This window comes from Bufo gargarizans, chromosome 4 (genome assembly GCF_014858855.1).
Source record: "Bufo gargarizans isolate SCDJY-AF-19 chromosome 4, ASM1485885v1, whole genome shotgun sequence".
NCBI classification, from domain to species: Eukaryota; Metazoa; Chordata; class Amphibia; order Anura; family Bufonidae; genus Bufo; species Bufo gargarizans.
Window position 1 is genome coordinate 312,572,362 of NC_058083.1, and position 23,220 is coordinate 312,595,581.

Consider the following 23,220-nt stretch of genomic DNA (forward strand, 5'->3'; position numbering starts at 1 on the left):
GGAGAGTGATGGGGTGCTGCGCCAGATGACCTGTCCTCCACAGTCACCGGACCTGAACCCATTCAAGATAGTTTGGGGTGAGCTGGACCGCAGAGTGAAGGCAAAGGGGCCAACAAGTGCTAAGCATCTCTGGGAACTCCTTCAAGACTGTTGGAAGACCATTTCTGGTGACTACCTCTTGAAGCTCGTCAAGAGAATGCCAAGAGTGTGCATAGCAGTAATCAAAGCAAAAGGTGGCTACTTTAAAGAGCCTAGAATATGACATATTTTCAGTTGTTTCACACTTTTTTTTGTTATGTATATAATTCCACATGTGTTAATTCATAGTTTTGATGCCTTCAGTGTGAATCTACAATTTTCATAGTCATGAAAATAAAGAAAACTCTTTGAATGAGAAGGTGTGTCCAAACTTTTGGTCTGTACTGTATATATATATTGGCAGAATGACCTGGCTTCACACAGATATATTTAATCTATTTAATTGAATGTTTGTGTGTGTCGGTAAAAGAAATCAACAACATCCCCCCATAACATGACCTCTACAGCACCCCGTCCCGTTAACACTGACCCCCCACAGTGCCCCACCTCCATAAAATGTGGCCTCCACAGCAGCCCACCCCCTTAACTTTGACCTTTACAGCAGCCTGCCCCTTTAACAGTGAGTTCCACAGCACCTCAACCACTTGACAGTGACCTCCACAGGGGCCTGTCCCTTTAACAGTGATCTCTACAGCATCCCACCCACTAACAGTGGCCTCCAAAAGGGACAGTCCTCTTAACTATGACCTCAACAATTCCCTGCACCTTAGCAGAGACCTTCCCAGAGCCTGCCCCTTTAACAGTGACTGCCACATTACCCGCTCCCTTAACAGTGACCTCATGGTACCCTGCTGCCTTAAAGGGGTATTCCCATCTCAGACAATGGAGGCATATCATGAGGATATGCCCCCATTGTCTGATAGGTGCAGGTTCCGCCGCTGGGACCCACACCTACATTGAGAATGAAGCGGGGAGCGCTGTGGCTGGAGCACCCTGGATTTCCCGGGGTCTATCCACCACCATGAATATGAATGCTCCCATTCATTTCTATGGTGCAGACTATTTTCGGCAGCCCCAAAGAAATTAACGGAGGGCGGCTGTGCATGCACCCTCCATTCATTTCCTTGCTCCGTTCTCATTGTAGGTGTGGGTCCCAGCAGGACCTGCACCTATCAGACAATGGGAGCATATCCTAGTGATATGCCCCCATTGTCTGAGATGGGTAAACCCCTTTAACAGTGACCTCCACAGCAGCTGCCCATTTAATAGTGGCCTCCACAGTCCCCCTCCCCCTTAACAGTGACCTCCACAGTGCTCACCCCTTTAACAGTGACCTCCACAGCGGCCTGACAATCATCCAATCTAATTCATTTTCTTACGGGGCATTATTGTCTTTCCTTGACAGTATATAAAATTCCACAGAATTAGTTTACACTTAAGGTCATGTGAGTTACATCAGCGTCTACAACAACGTTGGCTAAGCGTCGCAATCAAAATCATATTAACTCACACATAAGCTGTCTTATACTAAGAATGTCCTTCATTGCCTATAGCAACCAATCAGAGCTCATATTATTAACCTGTAGCAAAATAGAAGCTGAGCTGTGATTGGTTGCTATATGCAACCTAATGAATATCTACGCTAACTGCCACAACAGCCAAGAGAAAATGGTCCCTGTAGTTTGGCGGTTAGGTTACTAAGTGTATTTTTTGGCAAATAATTGGATAGCGCGGGGTGAAAATGTCCACGCAAAACATGGTCTATGATGTTCCCTGGGTCACAGGAGTCAGCTGTGCAAAATTTGGTGATCGCAAATGTGACGGTGCGGATTCCTTTAGCATACATACACTCAGCTTTATATTATTAAATTATTATTATTTATTTTCTTTTTTTACCATTTCAAAGCTCTGATTCCAGTCAATAGGTAGAAAAAAATATATATTTTTCTTAATCTAGTTTGTTGGTCATTTTTTTATTTCTAAATGTCTACTTGATATCTAGTATCTACCATTGTCATCAGTCTTTTCTTTAAAATCATATTCTCTCTCTAATTTTTTAAGCAATCTTTAAAGCCCGATCAGATGGTATTAGAATTGACAGACTTCACCTTGCAGCACCAGACTACAAAAGGGGTATTTTTCCAGCATCCAGAGATCATTGCTCTTATTGATCAAGTGAAGCAAGACCTCCATTCTGAACCATTTTATTGGAAACTACCAGAACAATTTGAAGGTAGAAAGGTAAATAATATAAAAGCTTATAACTATCTACTTCTGTATACTACCAGATTAATTAATAGCCTTTTGTTCTCAAAATTTTTCTTCCACTTTTATTTAATGTGAATGGTAATGCTTTGTAAATTCCTATTGCAACTACAATAACGTGGGTCACATATTAATTTTTGAACAACTGTGAATTCTAAATACTGTATGTGTGCTTGAAGTACTGCCTCAGATGTTACAATTCATTTAATTATATGGGAATTATGGCAATAGCGTAGCACATGAAGCTTGTTTCTCTAATCCGGGCCACCTCTCTTTTTAGTCAAAGTAGGTGTCTTGTCAGTGTTAAGAGAACGCATATTCCAGAGATAGGTGAGGCCAATATCTAAAGGCCATTTTTGGCATTTCCCGTGGATTTCCCATAAATGTCAAAGGTGGAAACACCCCTTCAAAGAACATTTGTCAACATGATGAACCCTATTAAACTATGCATAATACCTTGTAAGGTTAGTCCTGCATAAAAGCAATAGCTCATTTATGTTCCTCCATCGCACAATTCCTGAGATTTTTTTTCATGATTATGTAAATTAGCCCCTCGGAGCCCCAGAGCCTATCTACTCTACACTTAGAGCCAATCCCACTGTCCACTTGATTGACAGGGCCAAGCAATTCTTCTTGGCTCTGTAACCTCATGCCTATAACATAGACTACATTATCGGTGCATGAGTAGTACATCTGTCTTTGCTTGCCCAGCAGATGATTGCTGCTCATGTGTTAAGGTCATCCTCTTCCTAGAACAGTGATGGCTAACCTTCGGCACCCCAGTTGTGATAAAACTACAACTCCCAAGATGCACACTTGCTTGGCTGTTCTCAGAACACCATAGAAATGAGTAGAGCATGCTGGGAGTCATAGTTTTACCACAGCTGGAGTGTCGGAGGTTAGCCGTCACTGACCTAGAAGAAGAGGCACTTTATTCAGGAGGAGGTTGATGTCGTTGGTGTGTATGCACCTGAGCTGCTGGGGAAGCAGAGGCAGATGCACTGCGCAGCCACCTATAGTGCAGACTATGGCGCATGCGTGAGATCAGATCCACCTGAACCACTCTGATAAGATGTAGAATAGACGTGACTTGTTTGTAATGTATATTACACTGTGTCTGTTTGTCCTTATGGAGGGAACACAATCGATATTTAGAATGTGCCCCGCTATGTTTCATTTTAATATAACTTGCTTGGAATATAAATTACATTTTATTTTTGCTTTGTGTGTTTTCCCTACAGCTTCAAGGTTTCATTAATCACATCAAATGTGTAATTTAATAAAAGGGGGGGTTTGACGGTTCTGCCTATGGGTAAAATGTTTGAAATTAAAATGTTTTTCTATCATCTATTTGAAAAGAGGAGATTAGTCTTTTGATTCTTGCAATATTACAAATTGTTCGAGGATGCTGAGATATTGTTTAGGGAAACATTCTCATAGGTTATAACAAAGACAACTGGTATCTTTGTGCTGAAGAAGAAAGTGAAATTAATTTGCTGTTTGTCAATTGTAAGAACATTTTAGTGATATTATTTACGAATAATTTAGCATGTTGGTAATCATCATTGTGCAATGTGTTTCCTTTATTTATCCGGATTCCTAAATGTTTCACACTTGTATTTATGCTGTTTTATTATTCCAGTTGGTCAAAATGAAAGATTTATTTATTTTTTTACTTTTTAATAACAATCCATAAACATATTAACATTTGTCTAAATTGTTGGATCAACACCGTAGGATTATACATTGAACTGACCTGAGTTTTTATTCAGCCTTACTATGTTTATGTTTATTATATTTATTTATTTTTTAATTGAATATAACTAAAGATGTGTGAATTGATTCTAAAAGAATTGAATTTGTTTTCATTTGGTTTCCAATGAATCAGAGTTTTTGGGGATTTATCTCACATGAATCACACAAAATGACAGTCCCTATTTTACAGTTCAGAAGGCATTCAAGAAGGCATCTTCCACTAAAAAGGGACAATTTTTCTATTTTAAAAAAACTGAAAGTGCAGTGTGTTTATAAGCAGCCTCTTTATTACCACTGGACGCCATCCATTGAACCATAGCCATATATGTTGCAGTCACTGCAGTCACTGACATCACTAAGGCTACTTTCACACTCGCGTTTTGGCTTTCCGTTTGTGAGATCCATTCAGGGCTCTCACAAGCGGTCCAAAACAGATCAGTTTGCATTCTAACTAGAGTTGAGCGAACACCTGGATGTTCGGGTTCGAGAAGTTCGGCCGAACATCCCGGAAATGTTCGGGTTCGGGATCCGAACCCGATCCGAACTTCGTCCCGAACCCGAACCCCATTGAAGTCAATGGGGACCCGAACTTTTCGGCACTAAAAAGGCTGTAAAACAGCCCAGGAAAGAGCTAGAGGGCTGCAAAAGGCAGCAACATGTAGGTAAATCCCCTGCAAACAAATGTGGATAGGGAAATGAATTAAAATAAAAATTAAATAAATAAAAATTAACCAAAATCAATTGGAGAGAGGTTCCATAGCAGAGAATCTGGCTTCCCGTCACCCACCACTGGAACAATTCTAGTAAGAAGCAGGGCGGCAATACCAGAGGGTTAGACGGATCGTTAGTGATAGGGATATGTGTCAAACAAGATTAGACGATATGACCAATAAATTTAGAGAGCGAGGCTACCCCCCTGATCTATTGAAAATACAGCGTAATAAAGCTGAGATTACACCACCAGATAGAACTAAGAAAGAAACAAGGATCCCCTTAGTGATTAAATACCATCCCTGGTCCCAGCGCCTTAGGACTATTGTTAATCAACATTGGCACATATTATCTAAGTCCTATCCACGGATAGGAGAGTTCCAGAGGCCACCCATGATATGCTATAAACGGGCAGAAAATATTAGGGATAAAATAGTCCGGGCGGATGTGGGAAGTAATAAAATAGAAAGAGGACAGAGTACTTTATCTACACCTAGACGGGGCACTTTTCCTTGTTTAAACTGTGTCAATTGTTCCAGCGTTATAAAGGGTTCATGTTTCTCCCACCCTCACTCAGGTGAAAATATTCCAATAAGGGGCACGTTCACTTGTGATAGTAGATTTGTGGTTTACATTCTTAAATGTCCATGTGGATTACTATATGTGGGGGAAACCTCAATGAGAATGAAGGACAGACTAAGTAAACACAAATCTACTATCCGTAAACAGAATTTATTACTCCCAATACCCCTTCATTTTTATGATAAAAAACACAACATCTCGCAGTTGAGGTATCAGATTATTGAAGGTGTATCATTACCCCGTCGAGGGGGTGACAGAAATAAATTGTTATTGAAAAGGGAGGCTTACTGGATCCATCGTCTTCAGACAATGGAGCCCAGGGGCCTCAATCGTGAGTACAATGTGTCCTGCTTCCTATAAGGCATTCGGCCTTATGCAATCTGATAAATATATTTCTTTTTTTCTTCAGCGTGATTAATCACTGCAAGAATGGACTATGTGACTGAAAATCTTCGCCAGTATAGAGTGGATATGTTTTTTGCGAATTTTCAATTGCGAATTTTCAGTTGCGAATTTTTAGTTGCGAATTTTCAATTGCGAATTTTCAATTTTCAATTGCGAATTTTCAGTTGCGAATTTTCAATTGCGAATTTTTCAATGCGAATTTTTCATTGCGATTATTTGATATGCGAATTTTATTTAATGAGGGAGGCGGAGCTTCTTTGATGATGTCAGTTCCTTTGTGTTTCATTTATGTATAAATAGCTGGAGTGTAAGATGTTTTATGCAGTCTGATGAAAGCACATCTGTGCTGAAACGCGTCACTATGCCATTTTGAATATGTGACTGAATAAATCTACATTGTGATCTACATCAGCGAAGTGCCGGTCCTTTCCTTTGAAACCACCACTGGAACAGTCCATTCTCAGATATTTAGGCCCCGGCACCCAGGCAGAGGAGAGAGGTCCCGTAACAGAGAATCTGTCTTCATGTCAGCAGAGAATTAGTCTGCATGTCATAGCAGAGAATGAGGCTTCACGTCAGCCACCACTGCAACAGTCCATTGGCATATATTTAGGCCCAGCACCCAGGCAGAGGAGGGAGGTCCCGTAACAGAGAATCTGTCTTCATGTCAGCAGAGAATTAGTCTGCATGTCATAGCAGAGAATGAGGCTTCACGTCAGCCACCACTGCAACAGTCCATTGGCATATATTTAGGCCCAGCACACACACAGGCAGAGGAGAGAGGTCCCGTAACAGAGAATCTGGCTTCATGTCAGCAGAGAATCAGTCTGCATGTCATAGCAGAGAATGAGGCTTCACGTCAGCCACCACTGCAACAGTCCATTGGCATATATTTAGGCCCAGCACACACACAGGCAGAGGAGAGAGGTCCCGTAACAGAGGATCTGGCTTCATGTCAGCAGAGAATCAGTCTGCATGTCATAGCAGAGAATCAGGCTTCAAGTCAGCCACCACTGCAACAGTCCATTGTCATAAATTTAGGCCCAGCACCCAGGCAGAGGAGAGAGGTCCCGTAACAGACAATCTGGCTTCATGTCAGCAGAGAATTAGTCTGCATGTCATAGCAGAGAATGAGGCTTCACGTCAGCCACCACTGCAACAGTCCATTGGCATATATTTAGGCCTAGCACACAGGCAGAGGAGAGAGGTCCCGTAACAGACAATCTGGCTTCATGTCAGCAGAGAATCAGTCTGCATGTCATAGCAGAGAATGAGGCTTCACGTCACCCACCACTGCAACAGTCCATTGGCATATATTTAGGCCTAGCACACAGGCAGAGCAGAGAGGTCCCGTAACAGACAATCTGGCTTCATGTCAGCAGAGAATCAGTCTGCATGTCATAGCAGAGAATGAGGCTTCACGTCAGCCACCACTGCAACAGTCCATTGGCATATATTTAGGCCTAGCACACAGGCAGAGCAGAGAGGTCCCGTAACAGACAATCTGGCTTCATGTCAGCAGAGAATCAGTCTGCATGTCATAGCAGAGAATCAGGCTTCACGTCAGCCACCACTGCAACAGTCCATTGTCATAAATTTAGGCCCAGCACCCAGGCAGAGGAGAGAGGTCCCGTAACAGACAATCTGGCTTCATGTCAGCAGAGAATTAGTCTGCATGTCATAGCAGAGAATCAGGCTTCATGTCAGCCACCACTGCAACAGTCCATTGGCATATATTTAGGCCCAGCACCCAGGCAGAGGAGGGAGGTCCCGTAACAGAGAATCTGTCTTCATGTCAGCAGAGAATCAGTCTGCATGTCATAGCAGAGAATGAGGCTTCACGTCACCCACCACTGCAACAGTCCATTGGCATATATTTAGGCCTAGCACACAGGCAGAGCAGAGAGGTCCCGTAACAGACAATCTGGCTTCATGTCAGCAGAGAATCAGTCTGCATGTCATAGCAGAGAATGAGGCTTCACGTCACCCACCACTGCAACAGTCCATTGGCATATATTTAGGCCTAGCACACAGGCAGAGCAGAGAGGTCCCGTAACAGACAATCTGGCTTCATGACAGCAGAGAATCAGTCTGCATGTCATAGCAGAGAATGAGGCTTCACGTCACCCACCATGTCCGACCATGTCCACGACCATGTCCACGTCCGCGTCCCTTACTAGATGTTTTTCTCATTGTTATGGTTCACCACAACAACAAATATATTATTTGGCCCAATGTATTGTATTCAAATTCAGCGGGATATAAATTTGAGGCCTAGTATTTAGGCGCTGGGTGACCGGTATGGATTTAGTGACAGAATTAGACTTGGAAATGCACAGAAGCGTGTGTGTGTGAAGTTATTCTGAATGACCCAATGTGCACCTTGAATATTATATACCCTTTTAGGGATAGATTTCAAATAGCTCTGATATAGCAGAAACCACTAAATTATGAAATTGCTAAATTGGGAATTGTATTTCAACCCAGAACAAGAAATGTGCTTGAACGGACACTAAATAACTCGCCCAGCTACAGCACTAACGAGAGATTTAGCAGGATATAAATTTGAGGCCTAGTATTTAGGCGCTGGGTGACAGGTATGGGTTTAGTGACAGAATTAGACTTGGAAATGCACAGAAGCGTGTGTGTGTGAAGTTATTCTGAATGACCCAATGTGCACCTTGAATATTATATACCCTTTTAGGGATAGATTTCAAATAGCTCTGATATAGCAGAAACCACTAAATTATGAAATTGCTAAATTGGGAATTGTATTTCAACCCAGAACAAGAATTGTGCTTGAACGGACACTAAATAACTCGCCCAGCTACAGCACTAACGAGAGATTTAGCAGGATATAAATTTGAGGCCTAGTATTTAGGCGCTGGGTGACAGGTATGGGTTTAGTGACAGAATTAGACTTGGAAATGCACAGAAGCGTGTGTGTGTGAAGTTATTCTGAATGACCCAATGTGCACCTTGAATATTATATACCCTTTTAGGGATAGATTTCAAATAGCTCTGATATAGCAGAAACCACTAAATTATGAAATTGCTAAATTGGGAATTGTATTTCAACCCAGAACAAAAAATGTGCTTTGACGGACACTAAATAAATTTCCCAGCCACAACAGGACAGCGTTAACGAGAGATTTAGCAGGATATAAATTTGAGGCCTAGTATTTAGGCGCTGGGTGACAGGTATGGGTTTAGTGACAGAATTAGACTTGGAAATACACAGTAGCGGGTGTGTGTGAAGTTATTCTGAATGACCCAATGTGCACCTTGAATATTATATACCCTTTTAGGGATAGATTTCAAATAGCTCTGATATAGCAGAAACCACTAAATTATGAAATTGCTAAATTGGGAATTGTATTTCAACCCAGAACAAGAAATGTGCTTGAACGGACACTAAATAACTCGCCCAGCTACAGCACTAACGAGAGATTTAGCAGGATATAAATTTGAGGCCTAGTATTTAGGCGCTGGGTGACAGGTATGGGTTTAGTGACAGAATTAGACTTGGAAATACACAGTAGCGGGTGTGTGTGAAGTTATTCTGAATGACCCAATGTGCACCTTGAATATTATATACCCTTTTAGGGATAGATTTCAAATAGCTCTGATATAGCAGAAACCACTAAATTATGAAATTGCTAAATTGGGAATTGTATTTCAACCCAGAACAAGAAATGTGCTTGAACGGACACTAAATAACTCGCCCAGCTACAGCACTAAGGACAGATTTAGCTGGATATAAATTTGAGGCCTAGTATTTAGGCGCTGGGTGACAGGTATGGGTTTAGTGACAGAATTAGACTTGGAAATACACAGTAGCGGGTGTGTGTGAAGTTATTCTGAATGTCCCTATGTGCACCTTCAATATGATCTACCCTTTTAGGGATAGATTTTAAATAGCTCTGATATAGCAGAAACCACTAAATTATGAAATTGCTAAATTGGGAATTGTATTTCAACCCAGAACAAGAAATGTGCTTGAACGGACACTAAATAACTCGCCCAGCTACAGCACTAACGAGAGATTTAGCAGGATATAAATTTGAGGCCTAGTATTTAGGCGCTGGGTGACAGGTATGGGTTTAGTGACAGAATTAGACTTAGAAATACACAGTAGCGGGTCTGTGTGAAGTTATTCTGAATGACCCAATGTGCACCTTGAATATTATATACCCTTTTAGGGATAGATTTCAAATAGCTCTGATATAGCAGAAACCACTAAATTATGAAATTGCTAAATTGGGAATTGTATTTCAACCCAGAACAAAAAATGTGCTTTGACGGACACTAAATAACTTTCCCAGCCACAACAGGACAGCGTTAACGAGAGATTTAGCAGGATATAAATTTGAGGCCTAGTATTTAGGCGCTGGGTGACAGGTATGGGTTTAGTGACAGAATTAGACTTGGAAATACACAGTAGCGGGTGTGTGTGAAGTTATTCTGAATGACCCAATGTGCACCTTGAATATTATATACCCTTTTAGGGATAGATTTCAAATAGCTCTGATATAGCAGAAACCACTAAATTATGAAATTGCTAAATTGGGAATTGTATTTCAACCCAGAACAAGAAATGTGCTTGAACGGACACTAAATAACTCGCCCAGCTACAGCACTAACGAGAGATTTAGCAGGATATAAATTTGAGGCCTAGTATTTAGGCGCTGGGTGACAGGTATGGGTTTAGTGACAGAATTAGACTTGGAAATACACAGTAGCGGGTGTGTGTGAAGTTATTCTGAATGACCCAATGTGCACCTTGAATATTATATACCCTTTTAGGGATAGATTTCAAATAGCTCTGATATAGCAGAAACCACTAAATTATGAAATTGCTAAATTGGGAATTGTATTTCAACCCAGAACAAGAAATGTGCTTGAACGGACACTAAATAACTCGCCCAGCTACAGCACTAAGGACAGATTTAGCTGGATATAAATTTGAGGCCTAGTATTTAGGCGCTGGGTGACAGGTATGGGTTTAGTGACAGAATTAGACTTGGAAATACACAGTAGCGGGTGTGTGTGAAGTTATTCTGAATGTCCCTATGTGCACCTTCAATATGATCTACCCTTTTAGGGATAGATTTCAAATAGCTCTGATATAGCAGAAACCACTAAATTATGAAATTGCTAAATTGGGAATTGTATTTCAACCCAGAACAAGAAATGTGCTTGAACGGACACTAAATAACTCGCCCAGCTACAGCACTAACGAGTAGAGTTGAGCGAACACCTGGATGTTCGGGTTCGAGAAGTTCGGCCGAACATCCCGGAAATGTTCGGGTTCGGGATCCGAACCCGATCCGAACTTCGTCCCGAACCCGAACCCCATTGAAGTCAATGGGGACCCGAACTTTTCGGCACTAAAAAGGCTGTAAAACAGCCCAGGAAAGAGCTAGAGGGCTGCAAAAGGCAGCAACATGTAGGTAAATCCCCTGCAAACAAATGTGGATAGGGAAATGAATTAAATTAAAAATTAAATAAATAAAAATTAACCAAAATCAATTGGAGAGAGGTTCCATAGCAGAGAATCTGGCTTCCCGTCAGCCACCACTGCAACAGTCCATTGGCATATATTTAGGCCCAGCACCCAGGCAGAGGAGGGAGGTCCCGTAACAGAGAATCTGTCTTCATGTCAGCAGAGAATTAGTCTGCATGTCATAGCAGAGAATGAGGCTTCACGTCAGCCACCACTGCAACAGTCCATTGGCATATATTTAGGCCCAGCACACACACAGGCAGAGGAGAGAGGTCCCGTAACAGAGAATCTGTCTTCATGTCAGCAGAGAATTAGTCTGCATGTCATAGCAGAGAATCAGGCTTCACGTCACCCACCACTGCAACAGTCCATTGGCATATATTTAGGCCCAGCACCCAGGCAGAGGAGGGAGGTCCCGTAACAGAGAATCTGTCTTCATGTCAGCAGAGAATTAGTCTGCATGTCATAGCAGAGAATGAGGCTTCACGTCAGCCACCACTGCAACAGTCCATTGGCATATATTTAGGCCCAGCACACACACAGGCAGAGGAGAGAGGTCCCGTAACAGAGAATCTGTCTTCATGTCAGCAGAGAATTAGTCTGCATGTCATAGCAGAGAATGAGGCTTCACGTCAGCCACCACTGCAACAGTCCATTGGCATATATTTAGGCCCAGCACACACACAGGCAGAGGAGAGAGGTCCCGTAACAGACAATCTGGCTTCATGTCAGCAGAGAATTAGTCTGCATGTCATAGCAGAGAATGAGGCTTCACGTCACCCACCACTGCAACAGTCCATTGGCATATATTTAGGCCCAGCACCCAGGCAGAGGAGGGAGGTCCCGTAACAGAGAATCTGTCTTCATGTCAGCAGAGAATTAGTCTGCATGTCATAGCAGAGAATGAGGCTTCACGTCAGCCACCACTGCAACAGTCCATTGGCATATATTTAGGCCCAGCACACACACAGGCAGAGGAGAGAGGTCCCGTAACAGAGGATCTGGCTTCATGTCAGCAGAGAATCAGTCTGCATGTCATAGCAGAGAATCAGGCTTCACGTCAGCCACCACTGCAACAGTCCATTGGCATATATTTAGGCCTAGCACACAGGCAGAGGAGAGAGGTCCCGTAACAGACAATCTGGCTTCATGTCAGCAGAGAATCAGTCTGCATGTCATAGCAGAGAATGAGGCTTCACGTCAGCCACCACTGCAACAGTCCATTGTCATAAATTTAGGCCCAGCACCCAGGCAGAGGAGGGAGGTCCCGTAACAGACAATCTGGCTTCATGTCAGCAGAGAATTAGTCTGCATGTCATAGCAGAGAATCAGGCTTCATGTCAGCCACCACTGCAACAGTCCATTGGCATATATTTAGGCCTAGCACACAGGCAGAGGAGAGGTTCATTCAACTTTGGGTAGCATCGCAATATAATGGTAAAATGAAAATAAAAATAGGATTGAATGAGGAAGTGCCCTGGAGTCCAATAATATATGGTTATGGGGAGGTAGTTAATGTCTAATCTGGACAAGGGACGGACAGGTCCTGTGGGATCCATGCCTGGTTCATTTTTATGAACGTCAGCTTGTCCACATTGGCTGTAGACAGGCGGCTGCGTTTGTCTGTAATGACGCCCCCTGCCGTGCTGAATACACGTTCAGACAAAACGCTGGCTGCCGGGCAGGCCAGCACCTCCAAGGCATAAAAGGCTAGCTCTGGCCACGTGGACAATTTAGAGACCCAGAAGTTGAATGGGGCCGAACCATCAGTCAGTACGTGGAGGGGTGTGCACACGTACTGTTCCACCATGTTAGTGAAATGTTGCCTCCTGCTAACACGTTGCGTATCAGGTGGTGGTGCAGTTAGCTGTGGCGTGTTGACAAAAGTTTTCCACATCTCTGCCATGCTAACCCTGCCCTCAGAGGAGCTGGCCGTGACACAGCTGCCTTGGCGACCTCTTGCTCCTCCTCTGCCTTGGCCTTGGGCTTCCACTTGTTCCCCTGTGACATTTGGGAATGCTCTCAGTAGCGCGTCTACCAACGTGCGCTTGTACTCGCGCATCTTCCTATCACGCTCCAGTGCAGGAAGTAAGGTGGGCACATTGTCTTTGTAGCGTGGATCCAGCAGGGTGGCAACCCAGTAGTCCGCACAGGTTAAAATGTGGGCAACTCTGCTGTCGTTGCGCAGGCACTGCAGCATGTAGTCGCTCATGTGTGCCAGGCTGCCCAGGGATAAGGACAAGCTGTCCTCTGTGGGAGGCGTATCGTCATCGTCCTGCCTTTCCCCCCAGCCACGCACCAGTGATGGACCCGAGCTGCGTTGGGTGCCACCCCGCTGTGACCATGCTTCATCCTCATCCTCCTCCACCTCCTCCTCATCCTCGTCCTCCTCGTCCTCCAGTAGTGGGCCCTGGCTGGCCACATTTGTACCTGGCCTCTGCTGTTGCCAAAAACCTCCCTCTGAGTCACTTCGAAGAGACTGGCCTGAAAGTGCTAAAAATGACCCCTCTTCCTCCTCCTCCTCCTCCTCCTCCTGGGCCACCTCCTCTTCCATCATCGCCCTAAGTGTTTTCTCAAGGAGACATAGAAGTGGTATTGTAACGCTGATAACGGTGTCATCGCCACTGGCCATGTTGGTGGAGTACTCGAAACAGCGCAACAGGGCACACAGGTCTCGCATGGAGGCCCAGTCATTGGTGGTGAAGTGGTGCTGTTCTGTAGTGCGACTGACCCGTGCGTGCTGCAGCTGAAACTCCACTATGGCCTGCTGCTGCTCGCACAGTCTGTCCAGCATGTGCAAGGTGGAGTTCCACCTGGTGGGCACGTCGCATATGAGGCGGTGAGCGGGAAGGCCGAAGTTACGCTGTAGCGCAGACAGGCGAGCAGCAGCAGGATGTGAACGCCGGAAGCGCGAACAGACGGCCCGCACTTTATGCAGCAGCTCTGACATGTCGGGGTAGTTGTGAATGAACTTCTGCACCACCAAATTCAGCACATGCGCCAAGCAAGGGATGTGCGTCAAATTGGCTAGTCCCAGAGCTGCAACGAGATTTCGCCCATTATCACACACCACCAGGCCGGGCTTGAGGCTCACCGGCAGCAACCACTCGTCGGTCTGTTGTTCTATACCCCGCCACAACTCCTGTGCGGTGTGGGGCCTGTCCCCCAAACATATGAGTTTCAGAATGGCCTGCTGACGTTTACCCCGGGCTGTGCTGAAGTTGGTGGTGAAGGTGTGTGGCTGACTGGATGAGCAGGTGGAAGAAGAGGAGGAGGAAGCCGAGAAGGAGGAGGTGGCAACAGGAGGCAAAGAATGTTGCCCTGCGATCCTTGGCGGCGGAAGGACGTGCGCCAAACAGCTCTCCGCCTGGGGCCCAGCTGCCACTACATTTACCCAGTGTGCAGTTAGGGAGATATAGCGTCCCTGGCCGTGCTTACTGGTCCACGTATCTGTGGTTAGGTGGACCTTGCCACAGATGGCGTTGCGCAGTGCACACTTGATTTTATCGGATACTTGGTTGTGCAGGGAAGGCACGGCTCTCTTGGAGAAGTAGTGCCGGCTGGGAACAACATACTGTGGGACAGCAAGCGACATGAGCTGTTTGAAGCTGTCTGTGTCCACCAGCCTAAATGACAGCATTTCATAGGCCAGTAGTTTAGAAATGCTGGCATTCAGGGCCAGGGATCGAGGGTGGCTAGGTGGGAATTTACGCTTTCTATCAAATGTTTGTGAGATGGAGAGCTGAACGCTGGCGTGTGACATGGTTGAGACGCTTGGTGACGGAGGTGGTGGTGGTGGTGTTGGTGGTACATCCCCTGTTTGCTGGGCGGCAGGTGCCAACGTTCCTCCAGAGGCGGAGGAAGAGGCCGAGGCGGCAGCAGCAGAATAGGCCGAGGCGGCAGCAGCAGAAGAGGTAGCAGGGGGAGCCTGAGTGACTTCCTTGGTTTTAAGGTGTTTACTCCACTGCAGTTCATGCTTTGCATGCAGGTGCCTGGTCATGCAGGTTGTGCTCAGGTTCAGAACGTTAATGCCTCGCTTCAGGCTCTGATGGCACAGCGTGCAAACCACTCGGGTCTTGTCGTCAGCACATTGTTTGAAGAAGTGCCATGCCAGGGAACTCCTTGAAGCTGCCTTTGGGGTGCTCGGTCCCAGATGGCGGCGGTCAGTAGCAGGCGGAGTCTCTTGGCGGCGGGTGTTCTGCTTTTGCCCACTGCTCCCTCTTTTGCTACGCTGTTGGCTCGGTCTCACCACTGCCTCTTCCTCCGAACTGTGAAAGTCAGTGGCACGACCTTCATTCCATGTGGGGTCTAGGACCTCATCGTCCCCTGCATCGTCTTCCACCCAGTCTTGATCCCTGACCTCCTGTTCAGTCTGCACACTGCAGAAAGACGCAGCAGTTGGCACCTGTGTTTCGTCATCATCAGAGACATGCTGAGGTGGTATTCCCATGTCCTCATCATCAGGAAACATAAGTGGTTGTGCGTCAGTGCATTCTATGTCTTTCACCGCTGGGGAAGGGCTAGGTGGATGCCCTTGGGAAACCCTGCCAGCGGAGTCTTCAAACAGCATAAGAGACTGCTGCATAACTTGAGGCTGAGACAGTTTCCCTGGTATGCATGGGGGTGATGTGACAGACTGATGGGGTTGGTTTTCAGGCGCCATCTGTGCGCTTTCTGCAGAAGACTGGGTGGGAGATAATGTGAACGTGCTGGATCCACTGTCGGCCACCCAATTGACTAATGCCTGTACCTGCTCAGGCCTTACCATCCTTAGAACGGCATTGGGCCCCACCATATATCGCTGTAAATTCTGGCGGCTACTGGGACCTGAGGTAGTTGGTACACTAGGACGTGTGGATGTGGCAGAACGGCCACGTCCTCTCCCAGCACCAGAGGGTCCACTAACACCACCACGACCATGTCCACGTCCGCGTCCCTTACTAGATGTTTTTCTCATTGTTATGGTTCACCACAACAACAAATATATTATTTGGCCCAATGTATTGTATTCAAATTCAGCGGGATATAAATTTGAGGCCTAGTATTTAGGCGCTGGGTGACCGGTATGGATTTAGTGACAGAATTAGACTTGGAAATGCACAGAAGCGTGTGTGTGAAGTTATTCTGAATGACCCTATGTGCACCTTCAATATGATCTACCCTTTTAGGGATAGATTTCAAATAGCTCTGATATAGCAGAAACGACTAAATTATGAAATTGCTAAATTGGGAATTGTATTTCAACCCAGAACAAAAAATGTGCTTTGACGGACACTAAATAACTTTCCCAGCCACAACAGGACAGCGGTAACGAGAGATTTAGCGGGATATAAATTTGAGGCCTAGTATTTAGGCGCTGGGTGACAGGTATGGGTTTAGTGACAGAATTAGATTTGGAAATGCACAGTAGCGGGTGTGTGAAGTTATTCTGAATGACCCTATGTGCACCTTGAATATTATATACCCTTTTAGGGATAGATTTCAAATAGCTCTGATATAGCAGAAACCACTAAATTATGAAATTGCTAAATTGGGAATTGTATTTCAACCCAGAACAAGAAATGTGCTTGAACGGACACTAAATAACTCGCCCAGCTACAGCACTAGGGACAGATTTAGCTGGATATAAATTTGAGGCCTAGTATTTAGGCGCTGGGTGACCGGTATGGATTTAGTGACAGAATTAGACTTGGAAATGCACAGAAGCGTGTGTGTGAAGTTATTCTGAATGACCCTATGTGCACCTTGAATATTATATACCCTTTTAGGGATAGATTTCAAATAGCTCTGATATAGCAGAAACCACTAAATTATGAAATTGCTAAATTGGGAATTGTATTTCAACCCAGAACAAAAAATGTGCTTTGACGGACACTAAATAACTTTCCCAGCCACAACAGGACAGCGTTAACGAGAGATTTAGCAGGATATAAATTTGAGGCCTAGTATTTAGGCGCTGGGTGACAGGTATGGGTTTAGTGACAGAATTAGACTTGGAAATACACAGTAGCGGGTGTGTGTGAAGTTATTCTGAATGACCCAATGTGCACCTTGAATATTATATACCCTTTTAGGGATAGATTTCAAATAGCTCTGATATAGCAGAAACCACTAAATTATGAAATTGTTAAATTGGGAATTGTATTTAAACCCAGAACAAAAAATGTGCTTTGACGGACACTAAATAACTTTCCCAGCCACAACAGGACAGCGTTAACGAGAGATTTAGCAGGATATAAATTTGAGGCCTAGTATTTAGGCGCTGGGTGACAGGTATGGGTTTAGTGACAGAATTAGACTTAGAAATACACAGTAGCGGGTGTGTGTGAAGTTATTCTGAATGACCCAATGTGCACCTTGAATATTATATACCCTTTTAGGGATAGATTTCAAATAGCTCTGATATAGCAGAAACCACTAAATTATGAAATTGCTAAATTGGGAATTGTATTTCAACCCAGAACAAGAAATGTGCTTGAACGGACACTAAATAACTCGCCCAGCTACAGCACTAAGGACAGATTTAGCGGGATATAAATTTGAGACCTAGTATTTAGGCGCTGGGTGACAGGTATGGGTTTAGTGCCAGAATTAGACTTGGAAATACACAGTAGCGGGTGTGTGTGAAGTTATTCTGAATGACCCAATGTGCACCTTGAATATTATATACCCTTTTAGGGATAGATTTCAAATAGCTCTGATATAGCAGAAACCACTAAATTATGAAATTGCTAAATTGGGAATTGTATTTCAACCCAGAACAAGAAATGTGCTTGAACGGACACTAAATAACTCGCCCAGCTACAGCACTAGGGACAGATTTAGCTGGATATAAATTTGAGGCCTAGTATTTAGGCGCTGGGTGACCGGTATGGATTTAGTGACAGAATTAGACTTGGAAATGCACAGAAGCGTGTGTGTGAAGTTATTCTGAATGACCCTATGTGCACCTTGAATATTATATACCCTTTTAGGGATAGATTTCAAATAGCTCTGATATAGCAGAAACCACTAAATTATGAAATTGCTAAATTGGGAATTGTATTTCAACCCAGAACAAGAAATGTGCTTGAACGGACACTAAATAACTCGCCCAGCTACAGCACTAAGGACAGATTTAGCGGGATATAAATTTGAGGCCTAGTATTTAGGCGCTGGGTGACAGGTATGGGTTTAGTGCCAGAATTAGACTTGGAAATACACAGTAGCGGGTGTGTGTGAAGTTATTCTGAATGACCCAATGTGCACCTTGAATATTATATACCCTTTTAGGGATAGATTTCAAATAGCTCTGATATAGCAGAAACCACTAAATTATGAAATTGCTAAATTGGGAATTGTATTTCAACCCAGAACAAGAAATGTGCTTGAACGGACACTAAATAACTCGCCCAGCTACAGCACTAAGGACAGATTTAGCGGGATATAAATTTGAGGCCTAGTATTTAGGCGCTGGGTGACAGGTATGGGTTTAGTGCCAGAATTAGACTTGGAAATACACAGTAGCGGGTGTGTGTGAAGTTATTCTGAATGACCCAATGTGCACCTTGAATATTATATACCCTTTTAGGGATAGATTTCAAATAGCTCTGATATAGCAGAAACCACTAAATTATGAAATTGCTAAATTGGGAATTGTATTTCAACCCAGAACAAGAAATGTGCTTGAACGGACACTAAATAACTCGCCCAGCTAAAGCACTAGGGACAGATTTAGCTGGATATAAATTTGAGGCCTAGTATTTAGGCGCTGCGTGACAGGTATGGGTTTAGTGACAGAATTAGACTTGGAAATACACAGTAGCGGGTGTGTGTGAAGTTATTCTGAATGACCCAATGTGCACCTTGAATATTATATACCCTTTTAGGGATAGATTTCAAATAGCTCTGATATAGCAGAAACCACTAAATTATGAAATTGCTAAATTGGGAATTGTATTTCAACCCAGAACAAGAAATGTGCTTGAACGGACACTAAATAACTCGCCCAGCTACAGCACTAGGGACAGATTTAGCTGGATATAAATTTGAGGCCTAGTATTTAGGCGATGGGTGACCGGTATGGATTTAGTGACAGAATTAGACTGGGATATGGCCAAAAAATAAACAGACTATTGCTGGTTAAATGCACTTGGTGTGACAGCTTCACCCTGATGTAGGCTTTAGCCAAAAAACAACCACACCATTGAGGGTTAAATGCACTTGGTGACAGGCGCAGCTTGCCCCTGATTTAGTATATGGCCAAAAAATGAACAGACTATTGCTGGTTAAATGCACTTGGTGTGACAGCTTCACCCTGATGTAGGCTTTAGCCAAAAAACAACCACACCATTGAGGGTTAAATGCACTTGGTGACAGGCGCAGCTTGCCCCTGATTTTGTATATGGCCAAAAAATGAACAGACTATTGCTGGTTAAATGCACTTGGTGTGACAGCTTCACCCTGATGTAGGCTTTAGCCAAAAAACAACCACACCATTGAGGGTTAAATGCACTTGGTCGCAGCTTGTGCTGGCGCACCACAAGACACAAAATGGCCGCCGATCACCCCAGAAAAATGTGACTGACAAACGGTCTGTGCAGCCTAAAAACAGTGAGCAATTGAGGATCAGCAGCTCAATGATCCACAGCTGCAGATCGATCAGTTAATCAAGTCCTTTGGAGGAGTTAATCTGCCTAATCTCGCCCTACTGTCGCAGCCGCAACCTCTCCCTACGCTAATCAGAGCAGAGTGACGGGCGGCGCTATGTGACTCCAGCTTAAATAGAGGCTGGGTCACATGGTGCTCTGGCCAATCACAGCCATGCCAATAGTAGGCATGGCTGTGATGGCCTCTTGGGGCAAGTAGTATGACGCTTGTTGATTGGCTGCTTTGCAGCCTTTCAAAAAGCGCCAAGAAAGCGTCACAAAAGAGCGAAGAAAGCGACGAACACCGAACCCGAACCCGGACTTTTACGAAAATGTCCGGGTTCGGGTCCGTGTCACGGACACCCCAAAATTCGGTACGAACCCGAACTATACAGTTCGAGTTCGCTCATCCCTACTAATGAGAGATTTAGCAGGATATAAATTTGAGGCCTAGTATTTAGGCGCTGGGTGACAGGTATGGGTTTAGTGACAGAATTAGACTTGGAAATACACAGTAGCGGGTGTGTGTGAAGTTATTCTGAATGACCCAATGTGCACCTTGAATATTATATACCCTTTTAGGGATAGATTTCAAATAGCTCTGATATAGCAGAAACCACTAAGTTATGAAATTGCTAAATTGGGAATTGTATTTCAACCCAGAACAAGAAATGTGCTTGAACGGACACTAAATAACTCGCCCAGCTACAGCACTAAGGACAGATTTAGCTGGATATAAATTTGAGGCCTAGTATTTAGGCGCTGGGTGACAGGTATGGGTTTAGTGACAGAATTAGACTTGGAAATGCACAGTAGCGGGTGTGTGAAGTTATTCTGAATGACCCTATGTGCACCTTGAATATTATATACCCTTTTAGGGATAGATTTCAAATAGATCTGATACAGCAGAAACCACTAAATTTTTAAATTGCTAAATTGGGAATTGTATTTCAACCCAGAACAAAAAATGTGCTTTGACGGACACTAAATAACTTTCCCAGCCACAACAGGACAGCGGTAACGAGAGATTTAGCGGGATATAAATTTGAGGCCTAGTATTTAGGCGCTGGGTGACCGGTATGGATTTAGTGACAGAATTAGACTGGGATATGGCCAAAAAATAACCACACTATTGCTGGTTAAATGCACTTGGTGATGGGCGCAGCTTGCCCCTGATGTAGTATATGGCCAAAAAATGAACAGACTATTGCTGGTTAAATGCACTTGGTGTCACAGCTTGACCAACCACACTACTGAGGGTTAAATGCACTTGGTGACGGGCGCAGCTTGCCCCTGATTTAGTATATGGCCAAAAAATGAACAGACTATTGCTGGTTAAATGCACTTGGTGTGATAGCTTGACCAACCACACTACTGAGGGTTAAATGCACTTGGTGTGACAGCTTCACCCTGATGTAGGCTTTAGCCAAAAAACAACCACACCATTGAGGGTTAAATGCACTTGGTCGCAGCTTGTGCTGGCGCACCACAAGACACAAAATGGCCGCCGATCACCCCAGAAAAATGTGACTGACAAACGGTCTGGGCAGCCTAAAAACAGTGAGCAATTGAGGATCAGCAGCTCAATGATCCACAGCTGCAGATCGATCAGTTAATCAAGTCCTTTGGAGGAGTTAATCTGCCTAATCTCGCCCTACTGTCGCAGCCGCAACCTCTCCCTACGCTAATCAGAGCAGAGTGACGGGCGGCGCTATGTGACTCCAGCTTAAATAGAGGCTGGGTCACATGGTGCTCTGGCCAATCACAGCCATGCCAATAGTAGGCATGGCTGTGATGGCCTCTTGGGGCAAGTAGTATGACGCTTGTTGATTGGCTGCTTAGCAGCCTTTCAAAAAGCGCCAAGAAAGCGTCACAAAAGCGCGAAGAAAGCGACGAACACCGAACCCGAACCCGGACTTTTACGAAAATGTCCGGGTTCGGGTCCGTGTCACGGACACCCCAAAATTCGGTACGAACCCGAACTATACAGTTCGAGTTCGCTCATCCCTAATTCTAACGCATTCTGAATGGAAAAGGATCCGTTCAGAATGGGTCAGTTTGCATCAGTTCAGTCTCCATTTCGCTTTGGAGTCTGACACCAAAACTCTGCGTGCAGCGTTTTGGTGTCCGTCTGATGAAACTGAGCCAAACGGATCCGTCCTGGCACACAATGTAAATCAATGGGGATGGATCAATTTTCACTGACACAATCTGGCACAATCAAAAACGGATGCGTCCTCCATTGTCTTTCAATGGTATTCAAGACGGATCCGTCTTGGCTATGTTACAGATAATACAAACGGATCCGTTCTAAATGGATGCAGACAGTTTTATTATCTGAACGGATCCGTCCATGACTGATCCGCACAAAACGCGAGTGTGAAAGTAGCCTAATGCTGTCTTGGTGTTAAAGAGCTTGACAGGACTTACATTACTTCATAGGGAAATTGGGGCAACTTTGCTTTTGACCACATTTATTTGGGCCAAATCGAACCTGAAAGCAGATTCGAGCAGATGGGACCAGAAACAAATTTTGGGAAATTCTCTCATCTTTTAATATAAAACATTAATATACTAATGTACTATTATTATATGTGGGAATTTCATAACCCAGGTTAGACTAGCTTCGAACTTGCATTAGAAGCTCTATTGGTAGCCTCTGCAATGCCGTCACCTGTGCCACAAGAAATAGCACCACATGTTGCATTATTTTTTCCAATAAGCTGACAGAGCACATGATGTAACCAGATAAAACCCATTATAAGTCAATGGGATCTGTCAACACCGTTGTTGTCCATCATGCCATAGATCGGTGACAGCATTGAATTTCATTTTCTGCGCCTATAAGTTCTAAACACAGGTGTGACATATGTCAGAAACAGATACATAAAAGCAAATGTAAAGCATAAGGTTGTAAGTACAAACTGCAATGTAACCTGTAAATATAGAACAGTATATTAATATATTTGTTGTAAACAGATCATTTTATGACTACATTACATGCAGAATACTTCTAGTCCAGTCTGAATAACTCATTGGGTATATATTGTGTATATTAATACAGTATATATGTTTTGGGTCTTTTTTTCAAGATTTTTTTACACATATACTGTTTTTATCATTTTGCTAAAAAGTGCACTGTATTACTATTGGGTATACCCATCCATCTATAGTTTAATGATGACTTTTTGCTAAGGACTCATGGTCATTAGCAGCCCATAATACAAAGCTCAATATATAATCATTTTATGTTTTGTGCACCTTGCTTAGTTTCATGGTTCAGTATTACAACATAATTTAACATAACAGCATTGAAATCTATTATGTATT

General features: G+C 44.0%; 1 protein-coding gene across 1 annotated transcript in view; it reads left to right on the forward strand.

The window, feature by feature from the left end:
- Positions 1–23,220, forward strand: part of LAMA2 (laminin subunit alpha 2) — a 772,405-nt gene that overhangs the window by 429,662 nt on the left and 319,523 nt on the right. Inside the window, exon 24 of the mRNA XM_044291170.1 lies at positions 2,101–2,280. Within this exon, the coding sequence (XP_044147105.1) occupies positions 2,101–2,280 (180 nt within the window). The remainder of the gene's footprint in view (positions 1–2,100; positions 2,281–23,220) is intronic.